This window comes from Zonotrichia albicollis, chromosome 35, assembly GCF_047830755.1.
Source record: "Zonotrichia albicollis isolate bZonAlb1 chromosome 35, bZonAlb1.hap1, whole genome shotgun sequence".
Lineage (NCBI taxonomy): Eukaryota > Metazoa > Chordata > Aves > Passeriformes > Passerellidae > Zonotrichia > Zonotrichia albicollis.
Window position 1 is genome coordinate 3556076 of NC_133853.1, and position 27631 is coordinate 3583706.

Sequence of the window (27631 nt, forward strand, 5' to 3'; positions counted from 1 at the left end):
ATGGTGGGAAATGTGAACGCAGAAAAGAGCAGGAAATTTGAGGAGAGAAATGGGCAGGAAATGTGAGGGGAGAAAAGGGTGGGAAATGTGAGGGGAGAAAAGAGTGAGAGACATGAAGAAAAAAAAAGGCAGAAAATGTAAGGCAAAAAATGAGAATTGTGAGGGATAAAAGGGTGGGAAATGTGAGAGAAAAATGTTAGGAACCGTGAGGGGAGAAAAGGGCAGGAAAATGTGAGGGGAGAAAAGAGTGGGAGACATGAGGGGGGAAAGGGTGAGAAACATGAGGGGGGAAAAAGGCAGAAAATGTGAGGTAAAAAATGGGAAATGTGGGGGGAAATAGGGTGGGAAAAGTGAGAGGAAATATGGTAGGAAAGGTGAGAGGAAAAAATGTCAGGAAATGGGAGGGAAGAAAAGAGCTGTAAACATGAGGGGAGAAAAGGGCGGGAAATGTGAGGGGAGAAAAGGAAAGGAAATGTGAGGGAGGGAAGAGTGGGAGACGTGAGGGGAGAAATGCATGAAATATGATGAGAAAAAAGGTGGAAAATATGAGGTAAAAACTTGAAAATGTAAGAGAAAAAAGGGTGGGGAACAAGAGGAAAAAATGGTGGGAAATGTGAGGGGAGAAAAGTGAGGGAAACGTGAGGGGAGAAGGCCGTGAAATGTGAGGGGAAAAAAAGGCAGAAAATGTGAGGAGGTAAAAAATGGGAAATGTGGGGGAAAACAGGCTGGGAAAAGTGAGAGGAAAAATGGTAGAAAAGGTGAGGGGGAGAAAAGGGTGGGAAATGTGAGGGGAGAAAAGAGCTGTAAACATGAGGGGGAAAAAAGGCAGAAAATGTGAGGTAAAAAATGTGAAATGTGGGGTGAAAAAGAGTGGGAAAAGTGAGAGGAAAATACGTCGGGAAACGTGAGGGGAGGAAAGAGCGTGAAACATGAGGGGGAAATGGTGGAAAACATGAGGTAAAAAATGAGAAATGTGAGGGGGAAAAGGGTGGAAAATTGTGAGGAAAAAATGGTGGTAAACATGAGGGGAAAATAGTGGGAAATGTGAGGGGAGAAAAAGGCAGGAAAAGTGAGATTTCAAATGGGAAACTAGAGGGGAAAATGAGTGGGAAAAGTGAGTAGAAAAAATGTCAGGAAACGTGAGGGGAGAAAAGGATGGGAAATGTGAGGGGACGAAAGGGCAGGAAGTGTGAGAGGGAAAAGGGCAGAAAATGTGATTGGTAAAGTGCAAAATATCAGGCAAAAATGGCGGGAAACGTGAGGGGACAAAAGAGTAGGAGATGTGAGGGGGGGAAGGGAGAAAAAAATGAGAAAAAAGTCAGGAGATGTGAGGGGAGAAAAGGGAGGGAAACGTGAGGGAGAAAATGGGGGAAAATGTGAGGGAGAAAATGGGGGGAAATGTGAGGGGAAAATGGGGGAAATGTGAGGGGGAAATGGGAAGCATGAGGGGGAAAAGGGAAGGAAATGTGAGGGGGCAAAGGGAGGGAAATGTGAGGGCAGGAAAGGAGGGAAAGGCCTGATAAGCCAACCCCTGATAAACCAGCCCCTTGATAAACCAATCCCCTGATAAGCCAGCCCCTTGATAAGCCAACCCCCTTGTTATGTTTGCCCAATTATCCCATCGTAAGAAAAAACCCAACAATATTTGAGACAGCAGCAATTTTTAATCGAATCGTTTAAAAAATATACATCGACAGTATAATTTGATTAAAAATAAGGGATAATTTGGTTCCAAAAGCAGCGCATAAGCGAAAGATAACCGCGGGGTACGGAGTGCAGGGCTCTGGACCCTTTGCCACCTCACGTACGAGCTTGCCAAAGTCGCTGATGAAGGCCTCTCCTCTTCCTCTTCGTCCTTTAATTCACCTTAATTCACCTTTGGGTTACACACGCGCATCAAGCCGGTACAAGGGAAGCAAAAACTAACATATTACTGTATTTAAACATCAAAGCAAGAAAAGAGTGAGAAATGTGAGGGGAGAAAAGGGCCCAAAATATGAGGGGAATAAAGAGCAGGAAATGTGAGGGGGAAAAGAGTGGGAAATGTGAGAGGGGAGGAAAAAATGCAGGAAATGTGAGGGGAAAAAGGGGAAGAAATATGAGGGGAAAAGAGTGAGAAATATGAGGGGAGAAAAGGGAGGGAAATGTGAGGGGGGAGGAAAGGGTGGGAAACATGATGGGAGAAAAGGGCCCAAAATGTGAGAGGAATAAAAAGCAGGAACGGTGAAGGAAAAAGTGGGAAACATGAGGGGGAAAAAGGGTAAAAAATGTGAGGGGAATAAAGGGGGGAAAAGAGCGTGAAACATGAGGGAGAAATGTGATGGAAAAAGGAGGGAAATGTGAGGGGAGAAAGGCTGGAAAACATGAGGGGAATAAAGAGCAGGAAATGTGAGGGGCAAAAGAGTGGGGAATGTGAGGGGAGAGAAAAAGGGAAATGTGAGGGGAGAAAAGGGAGGGAAATGTGAGGGGAAATAAAGGGAAACATGAGGGAGAAAAGAGTGGGAAACCTGAGGTGAGGAGACAAAAATGGAGGGAAACATAAGGGGAGAAAAGGCAGCAAATGGAATGAAAAAGGGCCAGGAAACACCGAAAGAGAAGAAACCATGAAGTGGGAAAGGTGGGAAAAGCGCTCCCCGATTCCTCAGGTGCCCCCTCCCCAAAATGAAGCACAAAGACTCTGGGGGATTGCTCAGATTCTTTATTTTTATTGGGGCTCATGGGGCCTTCGTCACCCACACACTCTTCTTCCTCACCACCATGGGCCCGTGGCTCTGCAGGACGGTGGCAAAAATGGGGGTCAGCACCCCAAAATGAGGGAGAACCCCTCAAACGTCACCTCAAAATCCATCCCACCAATTAAACACCCCCCCTCCAAATTAAAAATCTCCTAATTAAACCTCCCAAATTAAAGATCCCCCAAATACAGCCCCAAAGATCACCAGTTAACTCCCTCAATTAAAGGCCCCCCTGATTAACATCCCTAATTAAACATCTCCATTTAATCTCCCCCAATTAAAGCAACCACTAATTAAACCCCTTAATTAAAACACCCCAATTAAACCCAAGTAAAACCCTTCTATTTAACCCCCCAATTAATCCTCCCAACCAAACCCCACCAATTAAATACACCCCAATTAAACTTCCCAATCAAACCCCCTAATTACATAGGGGAGGTTTTAATTCATTAATTGATTAAAATTAATTAATTAAAATTAATAGCACCCCAAATGAAGCACCCCCTCACCATTTTTTGTCACCATCACTGGGGCACTGTGAAGGGAGAGACAAAACATTGAGGGGACTTCAATTCCCCCCCCAAACCCACAATGCCCCCACCCCAATATCAGGAACCCCTCCCAAGGTACCCCAAAAATTTTGGGGGACCCCCTGAAATCCTGAGGAGCTCCCCCAAATTTTGGAGAGCCCTTTCTCCCTCTGGTAATCACAAACCCTCCCCAGGTATTCATGATCTCCTCCCAAAATTTTGGGGACCCTCCATGATTTTGGGGACCCCCTCATCCCAAAATCTATCAGGATCTCCCCCAGATTTTGGGGATCCCCCCAATTTTGGGGAGCCCCCTCACCCCAAAATCATCTCAGGTACCACAACCCTCCCCCAGCTATTCACGACTTCCTCCAAAATTTTGGAACACCCCCGATTTTGGGGACCCCCTCTGATTTTGGGGACCCCCCCTCATTTTGGGGATCCCCTCACCCCAAAATCACTCAGGACCTCCCCTAGATTTTGGGGACCCCCACCCCAATTTTGGGGATCCCCTCACCCCAAAATCAGTCTCAGATATTCACCAAATATCCACGACCTCTCCCAAAATTTTGGAAACCCACCCTGATTTTGGGGACGCCTTCCCATTTTGGGGACCCCCCCTCATTTTGGGGACTCTCTCACCCCAAAATCAGTCAGGGCCTCCCCCAGATTTTGGGGACCACCCCAATTTTGGGGATCCCCCTCACCCCAAAATCATCTCAGGTACCACGACCCTTACCCAGCTATTCACGACTTCCTCCAAAATTTTGGGACGCCCCCCGATTTTGGGGACCCCAATGATTTTGGGACCCCCCTCATTTTGGGGACCCCCTCACCCCAAAATCACTCAGGACCTCCCCCAAATTTTGGGGTGCCCCTTCTCCCCATGGCCGCTCCTCCCCCAGGTGTTCACAACCCTCGCCCAGCTATTCACAACCTCCCTCCAAAATTCTGGAAACCCCTCCCGATTTTGGGGACCCCCTATGATTTTGCAGACCCCCCCTCATTTTGGGGACCCCCTCACCCCAAAATCACTCAGGACCCCCCCCAAATTTTGGGGTGCCCCTTCTCCCCCTGGCCGTTCCGCCCCCAGGTGTTCACAACGGTATTCACATCCTCCCCTCCAAAACTTTGGGAACCCCTCCCGATTTTGGGGACCCCCCCGCGATTCTGGGGACCCCCCCCGTGATTGTGGGGACCCCCCGGCCCATGTTGGGGCGCCCCTCACCCCGAATTTCGAGGCGGCACTCGGTCAGGGCCTCGCCCAGCTCGTTGACAGCCCTGCAGGTGTAGGTGCCGCCGTCGAAGGGCCCCGGCTTGCGGATCAGCAGCGTCAGCACCCCCTGGCTGTGCCGCGCCAGGAACTTGGGGTCATCCCCGATGGCCATCTGGTTCTTGAGCCACACCACCTTGGGCTGGGAGGGGGGGACACGGTCAGGGGAGCCCCGAAATGCACCCCGAAAATACCCCAAGGCACCCCAAAAACACCCAGACCCAGGGGTGAGGTCACAGTCCTATTGGGACACCCCAAAAACCCTTCCCAAAAACCCTCTCTAGGTGAACCCCACACCTGGATCTTGAGCCACACCACCCTGGGCTGGGAGAGGGGGGGACACGGTCAGGGAACCCCAAAATGCACCCCGAAAATACCTCAAGCAACCCGAAAATACCCCTAAACCACCCCAAAAACACCCAAAAACACCCAGACCTGGGGATGCATCCATAGCCCCATTGGGACACCCCAAAACCCACCCAGGACCCCCAAATCTCCACCCAACTCCCCCCCAATTTCAGGCTGATCAGACCTGGGGGTACCCCAAAACCCCCTCAGGACCCCCAAAATCTCCACCCAGGACCCCAAATCTCCACCCAAACCCCCCCCAGTTTTGGAGTGAACACACCCAGGGATGCCCAAAACCCCCTCAGGACCCCCAAAATCTCCACCCAGCACCCCAAATCTCCACCCAAACGCCCCCAATTTCAGAGTCAGGGTTACCCCAAAACCCACCCAGGACCCCCAAATCTCCACCCAAACCCCCCCAATTTTGGGGTGTACACACCCAGGGGTACCCCAAAACCCCTCAGGACCCCAAATCTCCACCCAAAGCCCCCTAATATTGGGGTGAACATGATCGGGGGTCCCCCAAAACCCCTCAGGACCCCAAAATTTCCACCCAGGACCCCAAATCTCCACTCAGCAACCCAAACCCCCCAATTTCAGGCTGCACACCCCCAGGGGTACCCCAAAACCCCCCTAGGACCCCCAAAATCTCCACCCAGGACCCCAAATCTCCACCCAAACCCCCCCAATCTCAGGCTGCACACCCCCGGGGGTCCCCCCAAACCCCCCCCAGACCTTGGGGTGCCCCCTGACGGTGCAGTTGAGGGCGGTGGAGTATCCGGCCACGGCGCTGCGATCCACCAGCGGCGTCAGGAACTGCGGCGCCGAGCGGAAATCGTGCTCCTGGTACTGGGGGGGCTTCAGCCGCAGCTCTGGGGGGGCCACAGCGGGTTAGGGGCACCCTGAAAACATCTGGGGGGGATCAAGGGTTGGGGTCCCACCCCCAGGTTGGAATAAGGGGGGGTTTAATCAAGGTGGGGGCACAAAGTGTGGGTGAGGCCCTAAAAATGCTTTACAATTTTAATATTCCCTGTTAAACGCTCTGAATTAATAATTCTTAATTAATTAGAAAATCTCAATTAAGAGATCAGTTATTGGCAAAATTTGGGGGTTGGGTTTTGGGGATCACAGGGATCTTCCTGAACCCACAAAAACTGAACCAAAATCCCCCCAGATGTACCCCAAAACCACCTTAAATCACCCCAAAATCACCTCAAACCACCCCAAAACCACCTCAAACATCCCCAAAATCACCTCAAATCACCCCAAATCCACCTTAAACTGCCCCAAAACCCCTCAGAATTTGAGTTTTGTGTTTTGGGTTACGGGCACCCCAAAAAAACCTTGGGGGTGATCAAGGGTTGGGGTCCCGCCCCCAGGTTGGAATAAGGGGGGGTTTATCAAGGTGAGCGCACAAAGTGTGGGTGAGGCCCTAAAAATGCTTTACAATTTTAATATTCCCTTTTAAACACTCTAAATTATTAATTATCAATTAATTAAAAATCACAATTAAGACGCAATTAATGGCAAAATTTGGGGTTTGGGTTTTGGGTGGGTTTGGGGATCACAGGGATCTTCCTGAACCCACAAAAACTGAACCAAAATCCCTTCAGATCTGCCCCAAAACCACCTCAAACCACCCCAAAACCACCTCAAACCACCCCAAAATCACCCCAAATCCACCTTAAACTGCCCCAAAACCCCTCAAAATTTGAGGTTGGTGTTTTGGGGATGCTTTGAGTGGTTTTGGGGACCAAAGGTATCATCCTGAACCCACAAAAACGGAACCAAATTCCTTCAAATGTACCCCAAAACCACCTCAAATCACCCCAAAAACACCTCAAACCACCTCAAAACCACCTCAAACTCCCCCAAAACCCCTTAAAATTTGGGGTACCCGCTTTGGGGATGCTTTGAGTGGGTTTGGGGATCAAAGGGATCTTCCTGAACTCACAGAAACCTCCCCAAATTTGCCCCAAACCTCCCCAAATCCACCTCAAATCCCCCCAAATCCACCTCAAATCCCCCCAAACCCACTTCAAACCCCCCCAACACACCTCAAACACCCCCAAATCCCCCCAAAACCATCTCAAAAACTCCTCCCAAACCCCCCGAATTTGGGGGTACCCGCTTTGGGGATGACGGCCGTGTTGCAGGACAGCCCCGGTTTCTCGCTCAGCCCGCACAGGTTCTCGCTGAACACCTTGAACAGGGACTCGTTGCCCATCACCAGCTCCGAGGCCGTGCAGCGCAGGGGCCGGTTGTGCTCGTACACCGTGAACCACTCCTGGCGGGGTTCGGGGGGCGTCAGGGGGTTTTGGGGGAGATTTTGGGGAGCTGAGGGGTTTTGGGGTGGTTTTGAGTTGGTTTTGGGAAGGTTTGAGGTGGTTTTGGGCAGTCATGAGGGGGTTTTGGGGAGATCTGAGGTGGTTTTGGGGCAATTTGAGGGGGCTTTTGGAAGGTTTGAGGCGGTTTTGGGGTGGTTTGAGGCGGTTTTGGGGGGATCTGAGGGGGTTTTGGGGGGATCTGAGGGGGTTTTGGAGGAGTTTGAGGTGGTTTTGGGGGGGTCCTGAGGTCGTTTTGAGGGGGTTTTGGGGGAGATTTTGGGGAGCTGAGGGGGTTTGGGGTGGTTTTGAGTTGGTTTTGGGGTGGTTTGAGGTGGTTTTGGGGGAATTTGAGGGGGTTTTGGGGGGTCGTGAGGGGGTTTTGGGGGGCTTTGAGATGGTTTTGGGGAGGTTTGGGGGGTTTTAGATGGGTTTCAGGAGGTTTCAAGGAGATTTTGGGGGGCTGAGGGGTTTTGGGGGGTTTGAGGGGGTTTTGAGGGGGGGATTTGAGGCGGTTTGGGGGGATCTGAGGTGGTTTTGGGGGGATTTGAGGCGGTTTTTGGAAGGTTTGAGGCTGTTTTGGGGGGTTTTGAGTTGGTTTTGGGGGAATTTGAGGGGGTTTTGGGGGAGATTTTGGGGGGCTGAGGGGTTTTGGGGGGTTTGAGGGGATTTTGGGGGGGATTTGGGGTGAGTTTTAGGGGTTAGGGTGGGTTTGAGGTGGGTTTGGAGTGGGTTAAGGGGGATTTGGGGTGATCTGGGTTGGGTTTCGGGGGATTTGGGGTGATTTGAGGTGGGTTTAGGTGGATGTAGGGTGGGTTTAGGGGGATTTGGGGTGGGTTTAGGGAGTTTGGGGTGATTTGGGATGGATGTGAGGGGGTTTTAGGTTGGGTTTGGGGTGGGTTTGGGTTGGGTTTTGGGGGATTTGGGGTGGGTTTAGGGTGGGTTTAGGGAGTTTGGGGTGATTTGGGTTGGGTTTTGGGGGATTTGGGGTGGGTTTGGGAGGTTTAGAGTAGGTTAGGATGGGTTTGAGCTGGTTTTGGGGTGGGTTTAGGGGGATTTGGGTTGGGTTTTGGGGGATTTGGGTTGGGTTTTGGGGGATTTGGGGTGGGTTTGGGGGCGGTTGGAGGGATTTGGGTTGGGTTTTAGGGGTTAGGGTGGGTTTGGGCAGGGATTTGGGGTGATTTGGGTTGGATTTTGGAGGTTTAGGATGGGTTTTGGGTGGGTTTGGGGTGGTTTTATGGGGTTTGAGCTGTGTTTAAGGTGGGTTTGTGGGGTTTTGGGGCGGGTTTTGGTGGATTTGGGGTGGGTTTTGGAGGTTTGGGGTGGGTTTGGGGGGATTTGGGGTGGGTTTAGAGTAGGTTTAGGTAGATTTGGGGTGGGTTTGAGAGATTTTGGGTTGGGTTTGGGAGGTTTGGGGCGGGTTTTGGTGGATTTGGGGTGGGTTTTGGAGGTTTGGGTGGATTTGGGAGGTTTAGGGTGGTTTGGGCTGGCTTTAGGGGGTTTGAGCTGGGTTTGGGCTGGGTTTAGGGGATTTGGGGTGGGTTTGGGGAGGTTTCGGATGGGTTTGGGGTGATTTGGGGCTGGTGTACAGGGTTTGAGCTGGGTTTGGAGTGGGTTTGAGGGGGTTTGGGGTGGTTTTAGGGGTATTTTTTGGTGCTTTTCATGGTTTTGGGGTGTGACTGACCCTAAATAGACCCAAAATCCCGTAAAACCGCCCCAAAACCGCCCCAGGTCCCGGGGGGGATTTTTCCTCCCCGCGCTGTTCCCGTTCCCATGGGAACGGCACGGGGGGGGGGACACTGCGGATGCGCGGTTGCCATGGGAACGGCGCGGAGGGAGGGATACTGAGTTTCCATGGCGACAGCAGCGCGGGGGGAGGAAGCTCAACCGTGGGAACAGCGGTGGGGGTGTTGAGCAGTTCCCATGGTAACGGGAACAGCGGCGAGGGAGAGGTGGATATTGGGGGAACGGCGGTTGCCATGGGAATGGGAGGTTTTTATGGCAATGGGAACAGCGAGGAGAGCGAGAATTCCGCCCCTCCCACCGGAAAAATGGGATCGAGGTGGAGTGACCCCAAAATGGGACCCCCCACACAAAAAATTGGCGTCCCAGGGGTGCGAAACCCCAAAAATTTGGGGTCCTAAGGGAGCGACACGCCCCCAAGTAAAAGAACCCCCCCTCAAAAAAATTGAGGTCCATCCCTCTGGAAAGAGACCCTGGAAAATGCGACTCGCCCCTAAAATTTTGGGGACCCCCCCAAAGTTTGGGTTCCCAAGGGTGCGACCCCTACCAAACATTTGGGAATTTAGGGATGCCTGCAAAAAAAAGAACCCAAAGGTGAGACCCCCTCCCAAAAATGGGGCTCCCCCAAAATTTGGGGACCCTTCCCTAATAAAGACGACCTTGGAGTGCAACCATCGCAGCCAAAATTTGGGGTCCCAAAGGCGTGACCCCCACCCCCCCGCCCCGGCCAAAAAAGGGACCATCCCACAAAATATTTGGACTATCCCAAAATTGGGATCCCAAGGGTGCAAGCTCCCCCAGAATTTGGGGACCCCTCCCAAAATTGGGGTCCTAAGGGCGTGACCCCGTCCCCCAAAAAATTGAGACACCCCCAAAAAAGGGTCCAAAATGGAACAAATCTGGGGGTCCCTCCCTGTGTGATTTTGGGAGGGACCAAGCAGGACCCCCCAAATTCCCACAGAATCCACTGCAAGGATTTGCTTTGGCCGTGGCAGCATTAAGGAATCCAAGCGCCCCAGGGGTCTTTTTTGGTATTTTTTCTCACATTTTCCCCTTTTTTACTCACGTTTCCCACCCTTTTCCCCTCAAGCTTCCAACCATTTTTCCTCTCACACCTCCCACCCTTCTGTCCCTTCACATTTCCCATCATTTTTGGCCTCATGTTATTTGCATTTTTTCCCTTTATCTTTTACACCCATTTTTCCTCCTGTTTCCTGTCTTTTTTCCCCCTCATGTTTCATTCGCTTTTCTCCCCTCACGTTTTTCACCCTTTTTCCCCTCATGTTTCCTGCTTTTTTCTCCCCCCACATTTCCCATCTTTTCTCCCCTTGTTTCATACCTTTTCTTCTTCTCATTTCCCATCCTTTTCATTCAAGTTTACCATCCTTTTTGCCTTCAATTTGGTGCGTTTTCTCCCCTCACGTTTCCCCCATTTTCTCCCCTCACGTTTCCCCCATTTTCTCCCCTCACGTTTCCCGCTCTTTTCTCCCCTCGCAGTTTCCTTCTTTTTCTCCCTTCACATTTCCCACCATTTCTCCCCTTTTGTTTCATACCTTTTCTTCCTCTCATTTCCCATCCTTTTCACTTGAGTTTACTGTCTTTTTTGCCTTCCAATTCCCATTTTTTCCCCTCAGATTTCCTGCCCTTTTGGCCCCTCACGATCCCCACCATTTTGTCCCCTCACGTTTCCTGCTCTTTTCTCCCCTCATGTTTTCCACCCTTTTTCCCCCTCATATTTCCCTTTTCTCCCCTTCTGTTTTGTACCTTTCTTTCCTTTAATTTCCGTCATTAAGCGAGTCCTTTTCACTCCAATTTACTTTCCTTTTTGCCTTCCATTTCCCACCTTTCTTTCCCCTCACATTTCCCCCCGTCCTTTTCTCCCCTCACGTTTCCCGCTCTTTTTCCCCTCATGGCTCCTTCCCCTTTCTCCCCTCATTTTTCCCACCATTTCTCTCCTTCTGTTTCATATCTTTTCTTCCTCTCATTTTCTGCCCTTTTCACTCAATTTTACTGTCCTTTTCGCCTTCCAATTCTCATTTTTTCCCCTCAGATTTCCTGCCCTTTTGGCCCCTCATGATCCCCACCATTTTGTCCCCTCATGTTTCCTGCTCTTTTCTCCCCTCACGTTTCCTTCCTTCATTCCTTCACATTTTCCACCCCTTTCTCCCTCACATTTCCTACCTTTTCTCCCCTTCTGTTTCCTATCTTTCCTTCCTTTCATTTCCCTCCTTTTCACTCCAGTTTACTTTCCTTTTTGAATTCCATTTCCCACCTTTTTTTCCCCTCATGTTTTCACCCCCTTTTTCTCCCCTCACATTTCCCCCCCTTTTTCCCCTCATGTTTCTCACAATTTCTCCTCTTCTGTTTCATGCCTTTTCTTCCTCTCATTTCCAAAGTTTATTGTCCTTTTTGCCTTCAATTTCCCCCCTTTTCTCCCCTCACATTTCCCGCCCTTTTCTCCCCTCAAGTTCCCCCCCACCTTTTCCCCTCACATTTTCTTCCATTTTCTCCCCCTGATGTTTCCTGCCCTTTTTGCCCCTCATGTTTCCCACCATTTCTCCCCTTCTGTTTCATATCTTTTCTTTCTCTCATTTCCCATCCTTTTCACTAAAGTTTAACCTCCTTTTCACCTTTGTTTTCCAGCCTTTTTCTCCCCTCACGTTCCCCACCATTTTGTCCCCCACATTTCCCACCCTTTCCTTCTCACTTTTCCCACCCATAATTCTCACTTTTTCCCCACCAAGTTCCTCTGCACCTTTATGGTGCACTCATTATCAATTCTGCAGTCAATTTAAGTAAGCTCGGTATTTCATTTAAAAAGATTATATATATATCAAACTACTACATATAATAGAACAACAACGTTTATTAGATTAATAACATAGTATATGTTCCTAATGTCTATATTCCTAATGTCTATATTCCTAATAATGTCTATATTCCTAATGTCTATATTCCTAATGTTTCTATTTTCGTAAAATTCGTAATATTTATTAATAATGTATATATGTTACTAGTATATTGATGTTAGTAACATATATAATCTATCTATCTTGTTTACTTATCTAAATTGTCTATCTAAACTAATAATAGATGTAGGGGGTTCAGAGTGGTCTGTGGCTGGGCTTGGATCTAACCACACCAACTCCTCCCCGAGGATTTCAGAGATCCAGAGATTCCAGAATCCGAGGATTCTTCTCTGTGGCCTGCAGTATTTTCAGAATATTTCAGATATTTCAGGTTCTGTGACACCAGCAGATGCGTCGGGGTCATGTGGCCACACCAGCTCTTCTTGCCTTCCTGCCCAAAGATGAACTTGGCTGAGGCCATCCAGAGGCATAAATCAGCTTTTTGTGTCTTGAGCGCCTTGAAAAGATGTTCCAGCAGCTTCCTCAGGACTAGAATCTGGATCTCTGCCCTCACTTTGACCGGTCGTGGCTGTGCCTTTGAGAGGGACCTTCAAACGCCAGGGCATTCTTCGCTTGATGATGACGACGACGATGACGACGATGATGACAATGACGACGACGACGACGATGATGATGATTCCAGCAGGTGTTGGAGTCCGTGCCCTGGCAAGGAAGGTCCCTCTCTGCTCAACGGCACCAGCGGCACAGCCCGCGCAGGGACAATCCCGATTTGCGCCGATCCTTCAGAGCGGTGAGGATCAGGCCGGTCTGAGCTGCCAATGCAGCGATGGAGGGATCCTTCTCTCGTGTTTCCATTAATCCAAGTTCTACAACAAAAATGGAGCCCAGATGAGGCCTTGTGGAAGCGTTTCCCTCCCTATTCTCCCCTCACATTTCCTGCCCTCAGTTTTTCTACCCTTTTCTCCCCTCACCTTTCCCTTTTCTCCCTCACATTCCTGCCTTTTTTTCCCTCACTTTTCCCTCCCTTTTCTCCCCTCATGTTCCCCACCATTTTCTCCCCTCACCTTTCCTGCCCTTTTCGCCCCTCATGCTTCTCTCCCTCTTTTTCCCCTCACGTTTCCCTCCCTTTCCTCCCCTCACATTTCCCACCCTTTTATCCCCTCACATTTCCCTTTATTCCCCTCATAATAATCCCCCAAGGTTCCCCACTCACTCACCGGTGAGAAGCGCATCCATGGTCGCCTCATTGCGCCCTGCCAGGCGTCGTGCAGCCAGCCCTGGGCACAAAGCTCCATCAGCCCCTGCTCCTCACCAACATGGCCACCCTGCCCTCCCCTCAGCAGCCCGGGGGTGGAACAAGGCAAGATGGCCGCCAAAGCCACCTGTGATGGCAGGGAAGGCACAAAAGGGATCCTGGGGACTGGGACTCACCTAAGAATCTGAGGGCGGCCTCTCGCATCGAGGCCTGAGGGCTCAGCAGATAGGGCTGGCTCTCCAGCACATATTGTTCAGCCCTGCTGCTGTCCTTGGCCAGCTGGAGAGAGGACAAAGGTGTGAGCATTCCTTAGAGCAGCCCCATGGCTCAGAGCCCTCCCTCATCCCAGGGCCATGGAGGAGGCTCCAGGCTTTGGGCCCACATGCAGAGCTCACATCCCTCACATCCCTCACATCCCTCTCCCAGCCTGGGGCTCATCCTCACCAGGAACTCGCTCATCTTCCATATCTCCTCTTTCTGAGCCAGCTCCTTGAATTCTTTCCACTTGAAGAGCTCAGCTATAGCCACGACGGCTTCCTTGGAGGCCTGGGGGACAAAAGCAGTGAGGTGACACCAGGGCCTGTGGAAGGAACCCAAGCCACAATGGCCAGGACCCCTGAGGAGTGTCAGCCATGCTCAGACATCGGTACCTTGACCACGCTGGGGGCCTCGTCACTGATGTGAAGAACGAGCCGGACCATGACCTTCCAGGAGTTTCTCTTCATGGCTTCCTTGTCCTTCCGTATGGTTTTGCCCAGCAGCTCCTTGAAGAGGGAGATGGAGCGCTCCCGCAGACACTCCTCTCTCTGGTTAGGGAGGAGGAAAGGTGAGCTTCACACACAATGGCTCCCTGCCCGCAGCCAGGAGGGGCTGAACTGAGGTTTCCCACCCTTTTACTCCCCTTAAATTTTCTTCCTTTCTCTCCTTCCTCATGTTTCCCATCCTTTTCCCCCTCATGTTTCCCTTTTCCCCTCACATTTCCCATTCTTTTCTCCCCTCATGCTTTCCACCCTTTCCCCCCTCAGTTTTCCTGCCCTTTTTTCTCCCCTCATGTTCCCCACCATTTTCCCCCCTCACCTTTCCCACCATTTTCTTCCCTCACGTTTCCCTCCCTGTTCCCCCTCACGTTTCTCCCCCTTTTTCTCCTCCCACATTTCTTGCTTTTTTCTCCTCTCATATTTCCTTCCCTTTTCTTCCCTCACCTTTCCCGCCATTTTCTCCCTTCACCTTTCCTGCCCTTTTTCCTCTCACGTTTCCCTCCATTTTCTCCCTTCATGTGTCTTCCCCTTTTTCTCCCCTCACATTTCCCTCCCTTTTTCTTCCCTCACCTTTCCTGCCCTTTTTCTCCTCACATTCCCACCTTTCCCCCTCACGTTTTCTGCCCTTTCTCCCCTCACATTCCCCACTATTTTGAGACCAGACTCAATGCTCCAGGCTCCTACAAAAGCCCAGCTGGGCTGCAAGGCCCAGAATCCATCCCAGGAGAGCCCAGAGAAGCAGGACCTGCTTCCAGTGCTGCTCCCAGGGCCCCTCTGTGGTGTCAGACTCAGCCTTACCGCATCAAACAGTTTCCAGAGCCTCTCCACGGCCTTCAGAGCCATGCTGCTGGCCTCTTTCTTCTTCAGCTGCCCCAGAACATTGTGGAAGGTGTCCAGAGCCGTCATCTCGGGCAGGAGGCTTTTCATTTTCTTGGCCTGTGTACAAGAGAGTTTCCATTCTGTGAGAATTTCAGCTCTCAAAACAGCCAGCAGGCCACATCATGGCAGGCAGGGCGTTCAGAGCACCATCCCCAAGCCACCATCTTCTCTGAGACCTCAGAGTCCAGGTGCCACATTCTGCCCCTGATAGATGCCTGCTCACCATATCGTCACTCTCCGACAGAGTCTCCAGAGCCCTGATCTTGCTAAGCTGCCTCAAGGTGGCTTCAGGAGGGGAATGGAGGCAGGAACCTGGCAGGGCTCAAAGACAAAGCAATCCCACCACAGGTCACTTACATCCATCAGCCACATCTCAGGGGTATTCTTGACCTCCTCCAGGAATGCCACAGGCCCATCCTTGTTCGTGATGTCGAAGCGTCCCAAAATCTCAATGGCCTCAAGGACGACTCCCATTCTCTCATCCGGCCCAAGGTATCTCCCAAAGGCCTGGGGCAGGAAGGAAGGGAGCAGAGGTCAGTGCCAGCCAGTGCCATTTTACCTCCTCATATTTCCCCCACTTTTCTCCCCTTACATTCCTATCCTTTAATCCCCTTTTCCCACCCTTCCCCCCCTCACGCTTCCCTCCATTTTCTCCCCTCACATTTCCCTCCCTTTCCTACCCTCATGTTTCCTTTCCTTTTCTCCCCTCACATTTCTCCCACTTTTCCCCCTCACTTTTCCCACCATTTTTCTCTTGTGTTTCCCACCCTTTTTCTCCCCTCACGTTTCCCGCTCTTTTCTCCCCTCACATTTCCCGCCCTTTCCTCCCATTTTTACCCACAATTCCTCACAATTCTCATTTCACCAGGGACGTCCCCATTGATTCCGTGCCCTTTTTCACACACAAATCTCCCTGCTGATACCACAGGTGAGAGTCCCACAAGGTGGGATGGCTCCATACCTCAACTTTCCAGGCGTTGGATGCATTCACCCAGGAGGTGATCTCAGGTTCCCAATCTTCTGGGGGCTGGACATAACTCTCTGGGTTGTCACCTAAAAAGAAATGATGGTGGCACCCACACCAAGAACAAGGGGCCATCACAAGGCCAAGGAGGACAAATAGGTTTAAGTGGGGAATGCAGCCCACCACAGCTTATCTTACTTTTCTGCTCAGAGAGGAACGCCATCAGGGTGCTGAGAATTTCCACCACCGTTGGCATGCTTTCATTTGGCTTGAACAGCATGAAAAACAGATTGCCCAGCAGCTTGCCCAGGACTGGCATCTGGATCTGGGCTCTGGGAGCCTCTTCCTCATCCTCATCTTCATCATCCTGAGGAAGAGGAGCAGAAGGGTTGAGGTGAGGTCTGAGGGCAGTTCTGGGGCTGTGGCTGTGCCAGGACACAGGGATGGAGGGTGAGCAGTCCATACCTCCTTGGGGGCAGTGTCAGTCAGCATATGGCAGAGTGCCTTAATCCTGTCGATGGCTCTCTCCTGCACTTCTGCCCTGTCAGACAGCAGGTATTCCAGCAGAACCTGCAAACACAGCAAATGCAGGTGAGAAGAAAAAGAAAAAGTTCTTCCTCCCTTGAGAAAGAACTTTTGCTGATAAGCTGTTAAATATCAGTGCGTGACTGATAAGAACTGTAACATCCCATTGGGAGATGCTCCGCCCAGAGGGAGGAGCCAAGCATTTATAATCCAGTTTATCAATCCATTTATAATCCAATTTATAATTTTTATAATCTAAAACAGCAGCACGGCTTTCTCCACTGGATTCCCCAGAAAAAACTGCAGCTGCTTCTTCTTCCAATAGATCTTCAGAAGAAGAACACTGTAATTCTGCAGAATACTGTAATTATGTTTCCTTTTCTACAAGAAAACAAAACCCTGCTCCAACAGAACCACACCTGACACTTCAGGTAGACTGCAATCACAATTCCAATTAGATTGCTGCCAACATAAAGTGTCAGGTTGAGTTCTGACTTTGGTGTCTCTGTTGTTCTAGAGACCAGCATTGTTTATTTTATCCTTTTTTATTTATTTATTTCAGAGCCCCTTAATTTAAAATTCATAGAAATTCAGAAAAGTAAAGGAAGTTTGCATTCTCCATATCAGGAGAAGTTTAGCAGACCCCTGTCTTTCCAAACCAAGACACAAGCAACTTAATTAAAAATTCAAAATTTAAATTAATTTAAAATTAATTTAAAATAATTTAATTTAATTTAAATTAAATAAAATCCCTATAATTTAAAATTTATAGCAATTCAGAAAAGGAAAGAAAGTTTGCATTCTCCATTTCAGGAGAAGCTTAGCAGGCTCCTGTCTTTCCAAACCAAGACACATGCAACTTAATTGAAAATTTAAAATTTTAATTAATTAATTATTAACTAAATTATTTAATAATAAATAAAATTTATATTAATCTATATATATATTATAAATAAATTATAATGTATTATATTTATTATATTATATTATAAAAAAATATATAAATGTATACTATATTAGATATATATTATATATATCATATATATAATATATAATATATATTATATATAAATATATATAACATTATTATATTATAATATATTATATTATTATAATATATGTATATACTATAATATAATTTATTATATTATGTAAATATGTATATTTAAATATATAAATATTATATATATTTAATTTAATTTAAAATTTATAGCAATTCAGAAAAGTAAAGTTTACATTCTCCATTTCAGGAGAAGCTTAGAAGACTCCTGTCTTTCCAAACCAAGACACAAGCAATTTAATTAAAACTTTAAAATTTAAATTAATTAATAAGTAAATAAATTATTTAATAACAGTAAATAAGTTTTACATTATTTCATAACTTTTAATATTTAAATTATAAATTAATATTAATTTATATATAATATAAATTATGTATAGTATATAATATATTTTATATTATATAAATATATATAAATATATATAATATATAATTGCACATAATATAATATAACAGAATATAACATAACATAACATAACAACATATTATATTATATTATATTATATTATATTATATTATATTATATTATATCATATCATATCATATTATATTATATCATATTTTATTATATTATAGATATCTTTTATATATTGTTATATATAAATATATATTATATATAAATATAATATATAATATTTTATAATAATGTATAATATTATAATATATAACATTTTATAATTATATAATTATTATATATTATAATAATATATTATAATATAATATAATATAATATAATATAATATAATATAATATAATATAATATAATATAATATAATATAATATAATATATTATAACATAACATAATATAGTATAATATAATATTATATAATATTATATTATATAGTTATTATAATAATTAATAATAATTAATTGATAATCCAAATAATAAATAATTAATAATAATTAACAACTTAATTAAAATTCAAAATTTAAATTAATTTAAAATAAATTTAAATTTAATTTAAGATTAATATTAAATTAAAATAAATTTAATTTAATTTAATTTAATATAATTTAATTTAATTTAATCTAATTTAATTTAATTTTATTTAATTAATTTAATTTTATTTAATTTAATTTAATTTAATTTAATCCCCTTAATTTAAAATTTTTAGCAATTCAAAGAAGTAAAGCCTCCAGCAAATCCTGCAGGGAGGCTCCTTCCCCCTTCCCCCCTCAGTGCTGACCTCCAGCATGTCCTGCATCATCTCGCTGCGCTTGGCGCCAGGAGTGTTGAGCATCATCACCTGCAGCATGGTGTCCATGGTGAGCAGGGCCTGCAAGGGGGGCACAGAGCAACGGTCACGATTCCGCTGTCCCTCACAGCACCAGGACTCTGATCTGACCCCAAAATGTGAGGAAATGCCACGGGAACGGGCAGTGCTGGAACCCAGCAAGGGATGAAGAAATGAGGGTGGAAAGCTGAGACTGAATCTGCAGCCCAGTAGGCCTGGAAGCTTCTCAAGTGCTCCCAAAACTCACCCGAGTGCAGAGGTTTTCTTGCTCCTCCGGCATTTCCGCGCTTGGACGAAGGAAAAAGACGCTGTTGAAGCAGAGTCTTAAAACCTTTTTGATGTCCAGCAGTGCCCCGATGGTGCTGCCAAAAGAGAGAGGCCTAGTTGGAGCAGCACCTCAAGGTCTCCTGCAGCACCACTAAAGGTGCTGCGTTTTTTCAATTCCCATTGAAAAATGGGAATTGTGAGGGGAAAAAAGAGTGGGGAAAGTGAGAGGAAAAAAAGGAGGGAAGGGAAGGGAAGGGTAGGGAAAGGCCTGAAGGCCTTTGGGCCTTTACCTCAGTCCAGCAAAGGCAAGCATGGCAAGGCGCCGCAGGCGATTGCGAATCTCATCCTTGGGCTCCAGATTCAGCATGGTCTGCAGAGCACAGCTGGGTTGGAACATGGCAGCTGCCAGCACCCAGTGCCACCAGAGCCATGCCCTGCCCTCACAGGGTAACGAGGGTCCCTGCCCCCTCACCTCAATCAAGTCCACCAGGTTGTATTTATTGGAGAACTCAGTCAGGTCCTCAGAGAAATCATGGACAATGGATTCTCTGCACAGGTTGGAGATGTTGTGCAGGAACTCCTCCTTCTGCTCCTCCTCCTGGAACTGGGGGGACAGTGACAACGGATCAGCATGAGGACACCTAGGGCCTTGAGAGAGCAGAGCCAACCACCATCAAACATGGATATACCTTGCTAGGATCGGTGGCAAAATCATAGATGAACTCCACGAAGTGGCGAGCATAAGTAGGAATCCAGCAATCATCTAACAAAGAGGGAGAGAAGGGAGAAATTCAGGGAGTGCTGTGACAGCAGAGAGGAAGCAGCCGAAAATGGCTTCCGTTTGCTGTTAGGCCCCAGCCCTGCCCAATCCCTAAGGGCCCCTCACTCACTGAGTTGCTCCACCCTGGTCATCTCGATTGGCTCCGCTTCATATTTGCTCTTTTTAGGAACACGAGGCTTCTCCCAGCTCACGATGGGCAGGCTTGGAGAAGTCACTTCCATTCTTCAGAAGAAGGGAGTTCTTCAGAGAATGGGATGTTAAGTGTAGTTGAGTGAAAATCGTATTAATTTAAAGGCAAGAGTGAGCTGTGCTCGCAGGTTTGTCACCCAGCTGGGCACTTGCGTCCGCTCTGGTCGATGTCCAGGTGGACACTGAGGGTTGGGAGTTGCTGTCCCACCAACAGCTCCTCCGTGGAACACGGGAGGTGTCGCCTAGCGTCCATTGTGACACCCCCAGTGTTCCAAACTGAACGTTCCACCTGTGGATCCCTCTTACATAACCTGTTACATAACGAACAATTTCTTATATATTATATATAGAATAAATTTCATTTATATTATATACAGAAATGTATATATTATATACATTTCTGTATATATTATATACAGAAATGCATATATTATATACAGAATCTTTTATATTATATACAGAATATACAGAATCATTTTATTTATAGAGAATAACTTATTAAAAAGCAGCAATGAAACAAAGAAACAGTCCTGAGCTGCCAAAACTTATGGATGGTAAAAAAGATCAAGGGCTGTGAGGGTGATGGACATGGAGACAGCCAGGAGTGGAAGACTTGAGGGGAAATGCTGATTTTGAGGGGGAAATATGAAAGGGAGAAAAAGGCAGAAGCAAAAAGGTGGGAAAGGTGAGGGGAAAAAATGTTGGGAAATATGAGGGGGAGAAAATGGTGGGAAGTGTGAGGGGAGAAAAGAGCAGGAAACGTGAGGGGAGGAAGGGATGGGAAACATGAGGGAAAAAGGGCAGGAAACATGAGGTAAAAACATGGGAAATGTAAGGGGGAAAATTATAGGAAAAGTGAGGGGAAAAAATGATAGGAAAAGTGAGGGGAGAAAAGAGTGGGAGACATGAGGATGGAAAGGGTGAGAAACATGAGGGGGGGAAAAGGCAGAAAATGTGAGGAGGTAAAAAATGGGAAATGTGGGGGAAAATAGGGTGGGAAAAGTGAGAGGAAAAAATGATGGGAAACGTAAGGGGAGAAAAGAGCAGGAAACATGAGGGGAGAAAATGGCAAAAACTTGAGGGGAGAAAAGGCAGAAAATGTGAGGAAAATAAAGGGAAATGTGAGGAGAAATAGGGTGGGAAAAGTGAGAGGAAAAAATGGTAGAAAAGGTGAGAGGAAAAAATGTCAGGAAATGAGAGGGGAAAAAGGGTGGGAAACTTGAGGGGAGAAAAAAGTGGGAAATGTGAGGTAAAAAATGGAAAACGTGAGAGAAAAAAGGGTGGGAAATATGAGAGAAAAAATGATGGGAATCGTGAGGGGAGAAAAGAGTGGGAGACATGAGGGGGGAAAGGGTGAGAAACATGAGGGGGGAAAAAGGCAGAAAATGTGAGGTGGTAAAAAATGGGAAATGTGGGGGAAAATAGGGTGGGGAAAAATGAGAGGAAAATGGTAGGAAAGGTGAGAGGAAAAAATGGTGGGAAATGTGGACGGAGAAAAGAGCAGGAAATGTGAGGGGAGAAAAGTGAGGGAAATGTGAGGGGAGGAAAGAGCATGAAACATGAGAGAGGAAAAGGTAGAAAATGTGAGGTAAAAAATGGGAAATGTGGGGGAAAATAGGGTGGGAAAGTGAGAGGAAAAAATGGTAGGAAAGGTGAGAGGAAAAAATGTCAGGGAATGAGACGGAAGAAAAGAGCAGTAAACGTGAGGGGATAAAAGGGCGGGAAATGTGAGGGGAGAAAAGGAAAGGAAATGTGAGAGAGGGAAGAGTGGGAGACGTGAGGGGAGAAGTGCATGAAATATGATGGGAAAAAAGGTGGAAAATATGAGGTAAAAACTTGAAAATCCCTGGTGGTCTAGTGGTTAGGATTCGGCGCTCTCACCGCCGTGGCCCGGGTTCGATTCCCGGTCAGGGAACCAAAAAATGTCATGGTTTGAGCCTGGCACAGAGCCAGTACCCCCCATGAAAATGCCTCACCCTGGTGTCTGCTGTGAGATGTGACCAGGAATAAGCAAAACAGGCTCCAACTTAAACATAAAGAACACTTTATTACCTAAAACTACAGGAAAAATAGGGAAAGACTATAAGGAAAAGAAAAAAAATTGAAAACCTTACAAAAACCACTTTTCCTCCTCCCCACTCCCTGACTTTCCCAATCCAATACATTCTCTCAAAAACACCAACTGCCCAGCCCGGCACGACACTTTAGTATACTCAAACTGCAGTTCATGAAGAGGAAAGGAGTCCTTCTTGTTCCATAGGCTTCTCCTGGAAACACACTGAAACCTCGGATGCTTCCTTGTCACTTCGGCACCGCCCGGGGAAAAAAAAGTCCTTTTGCCGCTTGTGACATGTTCCTTCCATGCCCAGTGCTCTCACCACCGAGACATGGCCAGAGCTGCTTTTAGGGTTGTCTTTCAAGGATGCCTTGTCTCACTCCAAAAAGGCACAGTCTCTGCTTTTGGGACATCTGTCCCCCCCATATTTTTCCAACCCCCTGGGGCCGGGGGGTCCTCACGAATGAACCCTCCTGGTTTTGAGGCACTGCCTCCCCCTAAATGCAGTCTGTGTCACAGGAACAACTGAGTCCATGGCTACAAGAAAAAGTCCAGCCAAAAGGCCACTCCAAATCATCTCTCCCCATCCAATCATCTCCACAATCTTCGGGCCAAAGTCCTTGTCTCATCTCATCTCTCATCTCCCTCCTTATTCAGCTTCGAGGAGGATTAGCATTTTTGCAAGGCCCCAGTCATGCAAGAAAGGGTTAAAAGTTTTCAGTCTCTGCTGTCGGTCCCGGAGCGACTCCCACGCACGCTGCCCACGCGCTGCCGCTCCAGCCGGGCAGTCTTCCACCCCCTTCTCCTTCTGGCTGGCTGCTCTTCTGGGGGGGGGGGGGGGGGGGGGGGGCTGCCCGAGGGCTGACTCTCTGGGACCTTCCACCCTTCCATCCTCGAAGCCCCCTCAACCCCCATCTCTGTCCAGGCCCCGGGCCTACCGCATGGCAGCTCCTCCCCCGCCCAGCAGCAACAGGCTGGGCGGGGGAGAGAGATCTGAACTCTTCGCCGCGATGTCCAAAAGAGAAAGTGCCAAGGGCAGTGCCTTGCTTTTAACCCCTGTGTATTCTCGGAGGTGTGTCCAAACCCCACTGGCCACACCGGACGCCAGTCTCAAACCCAAAACCTTCATTGGTTTGACCACAGCTTCCCAGAATTCCCACTCCTTCCTGGTCAAACCATGACACTGAGAAAAAAGGGTGGGGAACAAGAGGAAAAAATGGTGGGAAATGTGAGGGGAGTAAAGTGAGGGAAACGTGAGGTGAGAAGGCTGTGAAATGTGAGGGGAAAAAAGGCAGAAAATGTGAGGAGGTAAAAAAATGGGAAATGAGGGGGAAAATAGGGTGGGGAAAAATGAGAGAAAAAATGTTAGGAAAGGTGAGAGGAAAAAATGGTGGGAAATGTGAGGGGAGAAAAGGGCGTGAAATGTGAGGGGAGAAAAGGAAAGGAAATGTGAGGGGAGAGAAGAGTGGGAGATGGGAGGGGAAAGTGCATGAAATATGATGGGAAAAAAGGTGGAAAATAGGAGGTGAAAAACTGAAAATATAAGAGAAAAAAGGGTGGGAAACGAGAGGAAAAAATGGTGGGAAATGTGAGGGGAGAAAAGTGAGGGAAATGTGAGGGGAGAAGGCTGTGAAATGTGAGGGGGAAAAAAGGCAGAAAATGTGAGGAGGTAAAAAATGGGAAATGTGGGGGAAAATAGGGTGGGAAAAGTGAGATGAAAAATGGTAGGAAAGGTGAGAGGAAAAAATGTCAGGAAATGAGAGGGAAGAAAGGAGCAGTAAACATGAGGGGAGAAAAGGGCGGGAAATGTGAGGGGAGAAAAGGAAAGGAAATGTGAGGGAGGGAAGAGTGGGAGACGTGAGGGGAGAAGTGTGTGAAATATGATGGGAAAAAAGGTGGAAAATATGAGGTAAAAACTTGAAAATGTAAGAGAAAAAAGGGTGGGAAACGAGAGGAAAAATGGTGGGAAATGTGAGGGGAGAAAAGTGAGGGAAACGTGAGGGGAGAAGGCCGTGAAATGTGAGGGGAAAAAAGGCAGAAAATGTGAAGAGGTAAAAAATGGGAAATGTGGGGGAAAATAGGGTGGGAAAAATGAGAGGAAAAATGGTAGGAAAGGTGAGGGGGAGAAATGGGTGGGAAATGTGAGGGGAGAAAAGAGCAGGAAATGTGATGGGAGAAAAGAGTGGGAAATATGAGGGGGAAAAAGGGCAGAAAATGTGAGGTAAAAAATGCGAAATGTTGGGTGAAAAAGAGTGGGAAAAGTGAGAGGAAATATGTCGGGAAACGTGAGGGGAGGAAAGAGTAGGAAACATGAGGGGAGAAAATGGCAAAAAACTTGAGGGGAGAAAAGGCAGAAAATGTGAGGAAAATAAAGGGAAATGTGAGGAGAAATAGGGTGGGAAAAGTGAGAGGAAAAAATGTCAGGAAATGAGAGGGGAGAAAAGGGTGGGAAACTTGAGGGGAGAAAATAGTGGGAAATGTGAGGTAAAAAATGGAAAACGTGAGAGAAAAAAAGGTGGGAAACATGAGAGAAAAAATGATGGGAATTGTGAGGGGAGAAAAGAGTGGGAGACATGAGGGGGGACAGGGTGAGAAACATGAGGGGGGGAAAAGGCAGAAAATGTGAGGAGGTAAAAAATGGGAAATGTGGGGGAAAATAGGGTGGGAAAAGTGAGAGGAAAAATGGTAGGAAAGGTGAGAGGAAAAACTGGAAATGTGAACGGAGAAAAGAGCAGGAAATTTGAGGAGAGAAATGGGCAGGAAATGTGAGGGGAGAAAAGGGTGGGAAATGTGAGGGGAGAAAAGAGTGAGAGACATGAAGAGAAAAAAAGGCAGAAAATGCGACGCAAAAAATGAGAAATGTGAGGGATAAAAGGGTGGGAAAAGTGAGAGTAAAAATATTAGGAAACATGAAAGGAGAAAAGGGCAGGAAAAGTGAGGGGAGAAAAGAGTGGGAGACATGAGGGGGGACAGGGTGAGAAACATGAGGGGGGAAAAAGGCAGAAAATGTGAGGTAAAAAGGGGGAAATGTGGGGGAAAACGGGGTGGGAAAAATGAGAGGAAAAAAGGTAGGAAAGGTGAGAGGAAAAAATGTGAGGAAATGAGAGAGAAGAAAAGAGCAGTAAACATGAGGGGAGAAAAGGGCGGGAAATGTGAGGGGCAAAAAGGAAAGGAAATGTGAGGGAGGGAAGAGTGGGAGACGTGAGGGGAGAGGTGCATGAAATATGATGAGAAAAAAGGTGGAAAATATGAGGTAAAAAATTGAAAATGTAAGAGAAAAAAAGGGTGGGGAACAAGAGGAAAAAATGGTGGGAAATGTGAGGGGAGTAAAGTGAGGGAAACGTGAGGGAAGGAAAAAGTATGAAACATGAGGGAGGAAAAGGCAGAAAATATGAGGTAAAAAATGGGAAATGTGGGGGAAAATAGGGTGGGAAAAGTGAGAGGAAATATGGTAGGAAAGGTGAGAGGAAAAAATGTCAGGAAATGGGAGGGAAGAAAAGAGCTGTAAACATGAGGGGAGAAAAGGGCGGGAAATGTGAGGGGAGAAAAGGAAAGGAAATGTGAGGGAGGGAAGAGTGGGACACGTGAGGGGAGAAGTGCATGAAATATGATGAGAAAAAAGGTGGAAAATATGAGGTAAAAACTTGAAAATGTAAGAGAAAAAAGGGTGGGGAACAAGAGGAAAAAATGGTGGGAAATGTGAGGGGAGAAAAGTGAGGGAAACGTGAGGGGAGAAGGCCGTGAAATGTGAGGGGAAAAAAAGGCAGAAAATGTGAGGAGGTAAAAAATGGGAAATGTGGGGGAAAATAGGGTGGGAAAAGTGAGAGGAAAAATGGTAGAAAAGGTGAGGGGGAGAAAAGGGTGGGAAATGTGAGGGGAGAAAAGAGCTGTAAACATGAGGGGGAAAAAAGGCAGAAAATGTGAGGTAAAAAATGCGAAATGTGGGGTGAAAAAGAGTGGGAAAAGTGAGAGGAAAATACGTCGGGAAACGTGAGGGGAGGAAAGAGCGTGAAACATGAGGGGGAAATGGTGGAAAACATGAGGTAAAAAATGAGAAATGTGAGGGGGAAAAGGGTGGAAAATTGTGAGGAAAAAATGGTGGTAAACATGAGGGGAAAATGGTGGGAAATGTGAGGGGAGAAAAAGGCAGGAAAAGTGAGATTTCAAATGGGAAACTAGAGGGGAAAATGAGTGGGAAAAGTGAGTAGAAAAAATGTCAGGAAACGTGAGGGGAGAAAAGGATGGGAAATGTGAGGGGACAAAAGGGCAGGAAGTGTGAGAGGGAAAAGGGCAGAAAATGTGATTGGTAAAGTGCAAAATATCAGGCGAAAATGGCGGGAAATGTGAGGGGACAAAAGAGTAGGAGATGTGAGGGGGGGAAGGGAGAAAAAAATGAGAAAAAAGTCAGGAGATGTGAGGGGAGAAAAGGGAGGGAAACGTGAGGGAGAAAATGGGGGAAAATGTGAGGGAGAAAATGGGGGGAAATGTGAGGGGGAAATGGGGGAAATGTGAGGGAGAAAATGGGGAAAATGTGAGGGGGAAATGGGGGAAATGTGAGGGAGAAAATGGGGGAAAATGTGAGGGGGAAATGGGAAGCATGAGGGGGAAAAGGGAAGGAAATGTGAGGGGGCAAAGGGAGGGAAATGTGAGGGCAGGAAAGGAGGGAAAGGCCTGATAAGCCAACCCCTGATAAACCAGCCCCTTGATAAACCAATCCCCTGATAAGCCAGCCCCTTGATAAGCCAACCCCCTTGTTATGTTTGCCCAATTATCCCATCGTAAGAAAAAACCCAACAATATTTGAGACAGCAGCAATTTTTAATCGAATCGTTTAAAAAATATACATCGACAGTATAATTTGATTAAAAATAAGGGATAATTTGGTTCCAAAAGCAGCGCATAAGCGAAAGATAACCGCGGGGTACGGAGTGCAGGGCTCTGGACCCTTTGCCACCTCACGTACGAGCTTGCCAAAGTCGCTGATGAAGGCCTCTCCTCTTCCTCTTCGTCCTTTAATTCACCTTAATTCACCTTTGGGTTACACACGCGCATCAAGCCGGTACAAGGGAAGCAAAAACTAACATATTACTGTATTTAAACAACAAAGCAAGAAAAGAGTGAGAAATGTGAGGGGAGAAAAGGGCCCAAAATATGAGGGGAATAAAGAGCAGGAAATGTGAGGGGGAAAAGAGTGGGAAATGTGAGAGGGGAGGAAAAAATGCAGGAAATGTGAGGGGAAAAAGGGGAAGAAATATGAGGGGAAAAGAGTGAGAAATATGAGGGGAGAAAAGGGAGGGAAATGTGAGGGGGGAGGAAAGGGTGGGAAACATGATGGGAGAAAAGGGCCCAAAATGTGAGAGGAATAAAAAGCAGGAACGGTGAAGGAAAAAAGTGGGAAACATGAGGGGGAAAAGGGTAAAAAATGTGAGGGGAATAAAGGGGGGAAAAGAGCGTGAAACATGAGGGAGAAATGTGACGGAAAAAGGAGGGAAATGTGAGGGGAGAAAGGCTGGAAAACATGAGGGGAATAAAGAGCAGGAAATGTGAGGGGCAAAAGAGTGGGGAATGTGAGGGGAGAAAAAAAGGGAAATGTGAGGGGAGAAAAGGGAGGGAAATGTGAGGGGAAATAAAGGGAAACATGAGGGAGAAAAGAGTGGGAAACCTGAGGTGAGGAGACAAAAATGGAGGGAAACATAAGGGGAGAAAAGGCAGCAAATGGAATGAAAAAGGGCCAGGAAACACCGAAAGAGAAGAAACCATGAAGTGGGAAAGGTGGGAAAAGCGCTCCCCGATTCCTCAGGTGCCCCCTCCCCAAAATGAAGCACAAAGACTCTGGGG

The 27631-nt window shown here is 47.1% G+C and overlaps 3 protein-coding genes, 1 long non-coding RNA gene and 1 other non-coding gene across 5 annotated transcripts; 1 reads left to right on the top strand and 4 right to left on the bottom strand.

Annotated features, from left to right (window-relative positions):
* Nucleotides 1-2683: 2683 nt before the first annotated feature.
* LOC141726485 (uncharacterized) lies at nucleotides 2684-4687 on the bottom strand. The gene is made up of 3 exons (XR_012577692.1): nucleotides 4494-4687; nucleotides 3245-3270; nucleotides 2684-2771 (listed from the first exon to the last, which is right to left on the bottom strand). It is a non-coding gene; the product is annotated as an uncharacterized LOC141726485 (long non-coding RNA).
* A 131-nt stretch (nucleotides 4688-4818) lies between these two features.
* Nucleotides 4819-8988, bottom strand: LOC141726469 (myosin-binding protein C, fast-type-like). Its single transcript, XM_074531373.1, has 4 exons — nucleotides 8895-8988; nucleotides 7014-7173; nucleotides 5622-5758; nucleotides 4819-4857 (listed from the first exon to the last, which is right to left on the bottom strand). Exons 2-4 carry the CDS (start codon nucleotides 7111-7113, stop codon nucleotides 4819-4821), a joined length of 276 nt encoding a protein of 91 aa, XP_074387474.1. The 5' UTR covers nucleotides 7114-7173; nucleotides 8895-8988.
* A 3509-nt stretch (nucleotides 8989-12497) lies between these two features.
* Nucleotides 12498-14925, bottom strand: LOC141726470 (uncharacterized). The gene is made up of 6 exons (XM_074531374.1): nucleotides 14635-14925; nucleotides 13729-13884; nucleotides 13523-13624; nucleotides 13255-13357; nucleotides 13041-13100; nucleotides 12498-12689 (listed from the first exon to the last, which is right to left on the bottom strand). Exons 1-6 carry the CDS (start codon nucleotides 14761-14763, stop codon nucleotides 12550-12552), a joined length of 690 nt encoding a protein of 229 aa, XP_074387475.1. The 5' UTR covers nucleotides 14764-14925; the 3' UTR covers nucleotides 12498-12549.
* Nucleotides 14926-15885: 960 nt separating this feature from the next.
* Nucleotides 15886-20192, bottom strand: LOC141726471 (uncharacterized). Its single transcript, XM_074531376.1, has 8 exons — nucleotides 19658-20192; nucleotides 19457-19530; nucleotides 19240-19371; nucleotides 19058-19137; nucleotides 18748-18862; nucleotides 18453-18542; nucleotides 16145-16249; nucleotides 15886-15936 (listed from the first exon to the last, which is right to left on the bottom strand). The coding sequence occupies exons 1-8, from the start codon at nucleotides 19767-19769 to the stop codon at nucleotides 15886-15888; spliced, it is 759 nt and encodes a 252-aa protein (XP_074387477.1). The 5' UTR covers nucleotides 19770-20192.
* Nucleotides 20193-21580: 1388 nt separating this feature from the next.
* On the top strand, nucleotides 21581-21652 carry TRNAE-CUC (transfer RNA glutamic acid (anticodon CUC)). Its single transcript has one exon. It is a non-coding gene; the product is annotated as a tRNA-Glu (tRNA).
* The last annotated feature ends 5979 nt before the right edge of the window (nucleotides 21653-27631 follow it).

Bases quoted from the DNA above. Each gene is read 5' to 3' on its own strand.
- LOC141726469 (XM_074531373.1), bottom strand. From the start codon at position 7,113: ATGGGCAACGAGTCCCTGTTCAAGGTGTTCAGCGAGAACCTGTGCGGG. The intron at 5,759-7,013 runs GTACCCCCAAAT...TGGCCCCCCCAG, and splicing joins GGCCGTCATCCCCAAAGCGG to AGCTGCGGCTGAAGCCCCCC. The intron at 4,858-5,621 runs GTCTGGGGGGGG...CTCCCAGCCCAG, and splicing joins CCGTCAGGGGGCACCCCAAG to GGTGGTGTGGCTCAAGATCC.
- LOC141726470 (XM_074531374.1), bottom strand. From the start codon at position 14,763: ATGAAAAGCCTCCTGCCCGAGATGACGGCTCTGGACACCTTCCACAAT. The intron at 13,358-13,522 runs GTGAGGATGAGC...TCCTCTCTCCAG, and splicing joins GGAAGATGAGCGAGTTCCTG to CTGGCCAAGGACAGCAGCAG. The intron at 13,101-13,254 runs GTGAGTCCCAGT...CTTTGTGCCCAG, and splicing joins GGCCGCCCTCAGATTCTTAG to GGCTGGCTGCACGACGCCTG.
- LOC141726471 (XM_074531376.1), bottom strand. From the start codon at position 19,769: ATGGAAGTGACTTCTCCAAGCCTGCCCATCGTGAGCTGGGAGAAGCCT. The intron at 18,543-18,747 runs GTGAGTTTTGGG...CCCCCCTTGCAG, and splicing joins AAGAAAACCTCTGCACTCGG to GCCCTGCTCACCATGGACAC. The intron at 15,937-16,144 runs GTATGGACTGCT...GCCAAATGAAAG, and splicing joins CTGACACTGCCCCCAAGGAG to CATGCCAACGGTGGTGGAAA.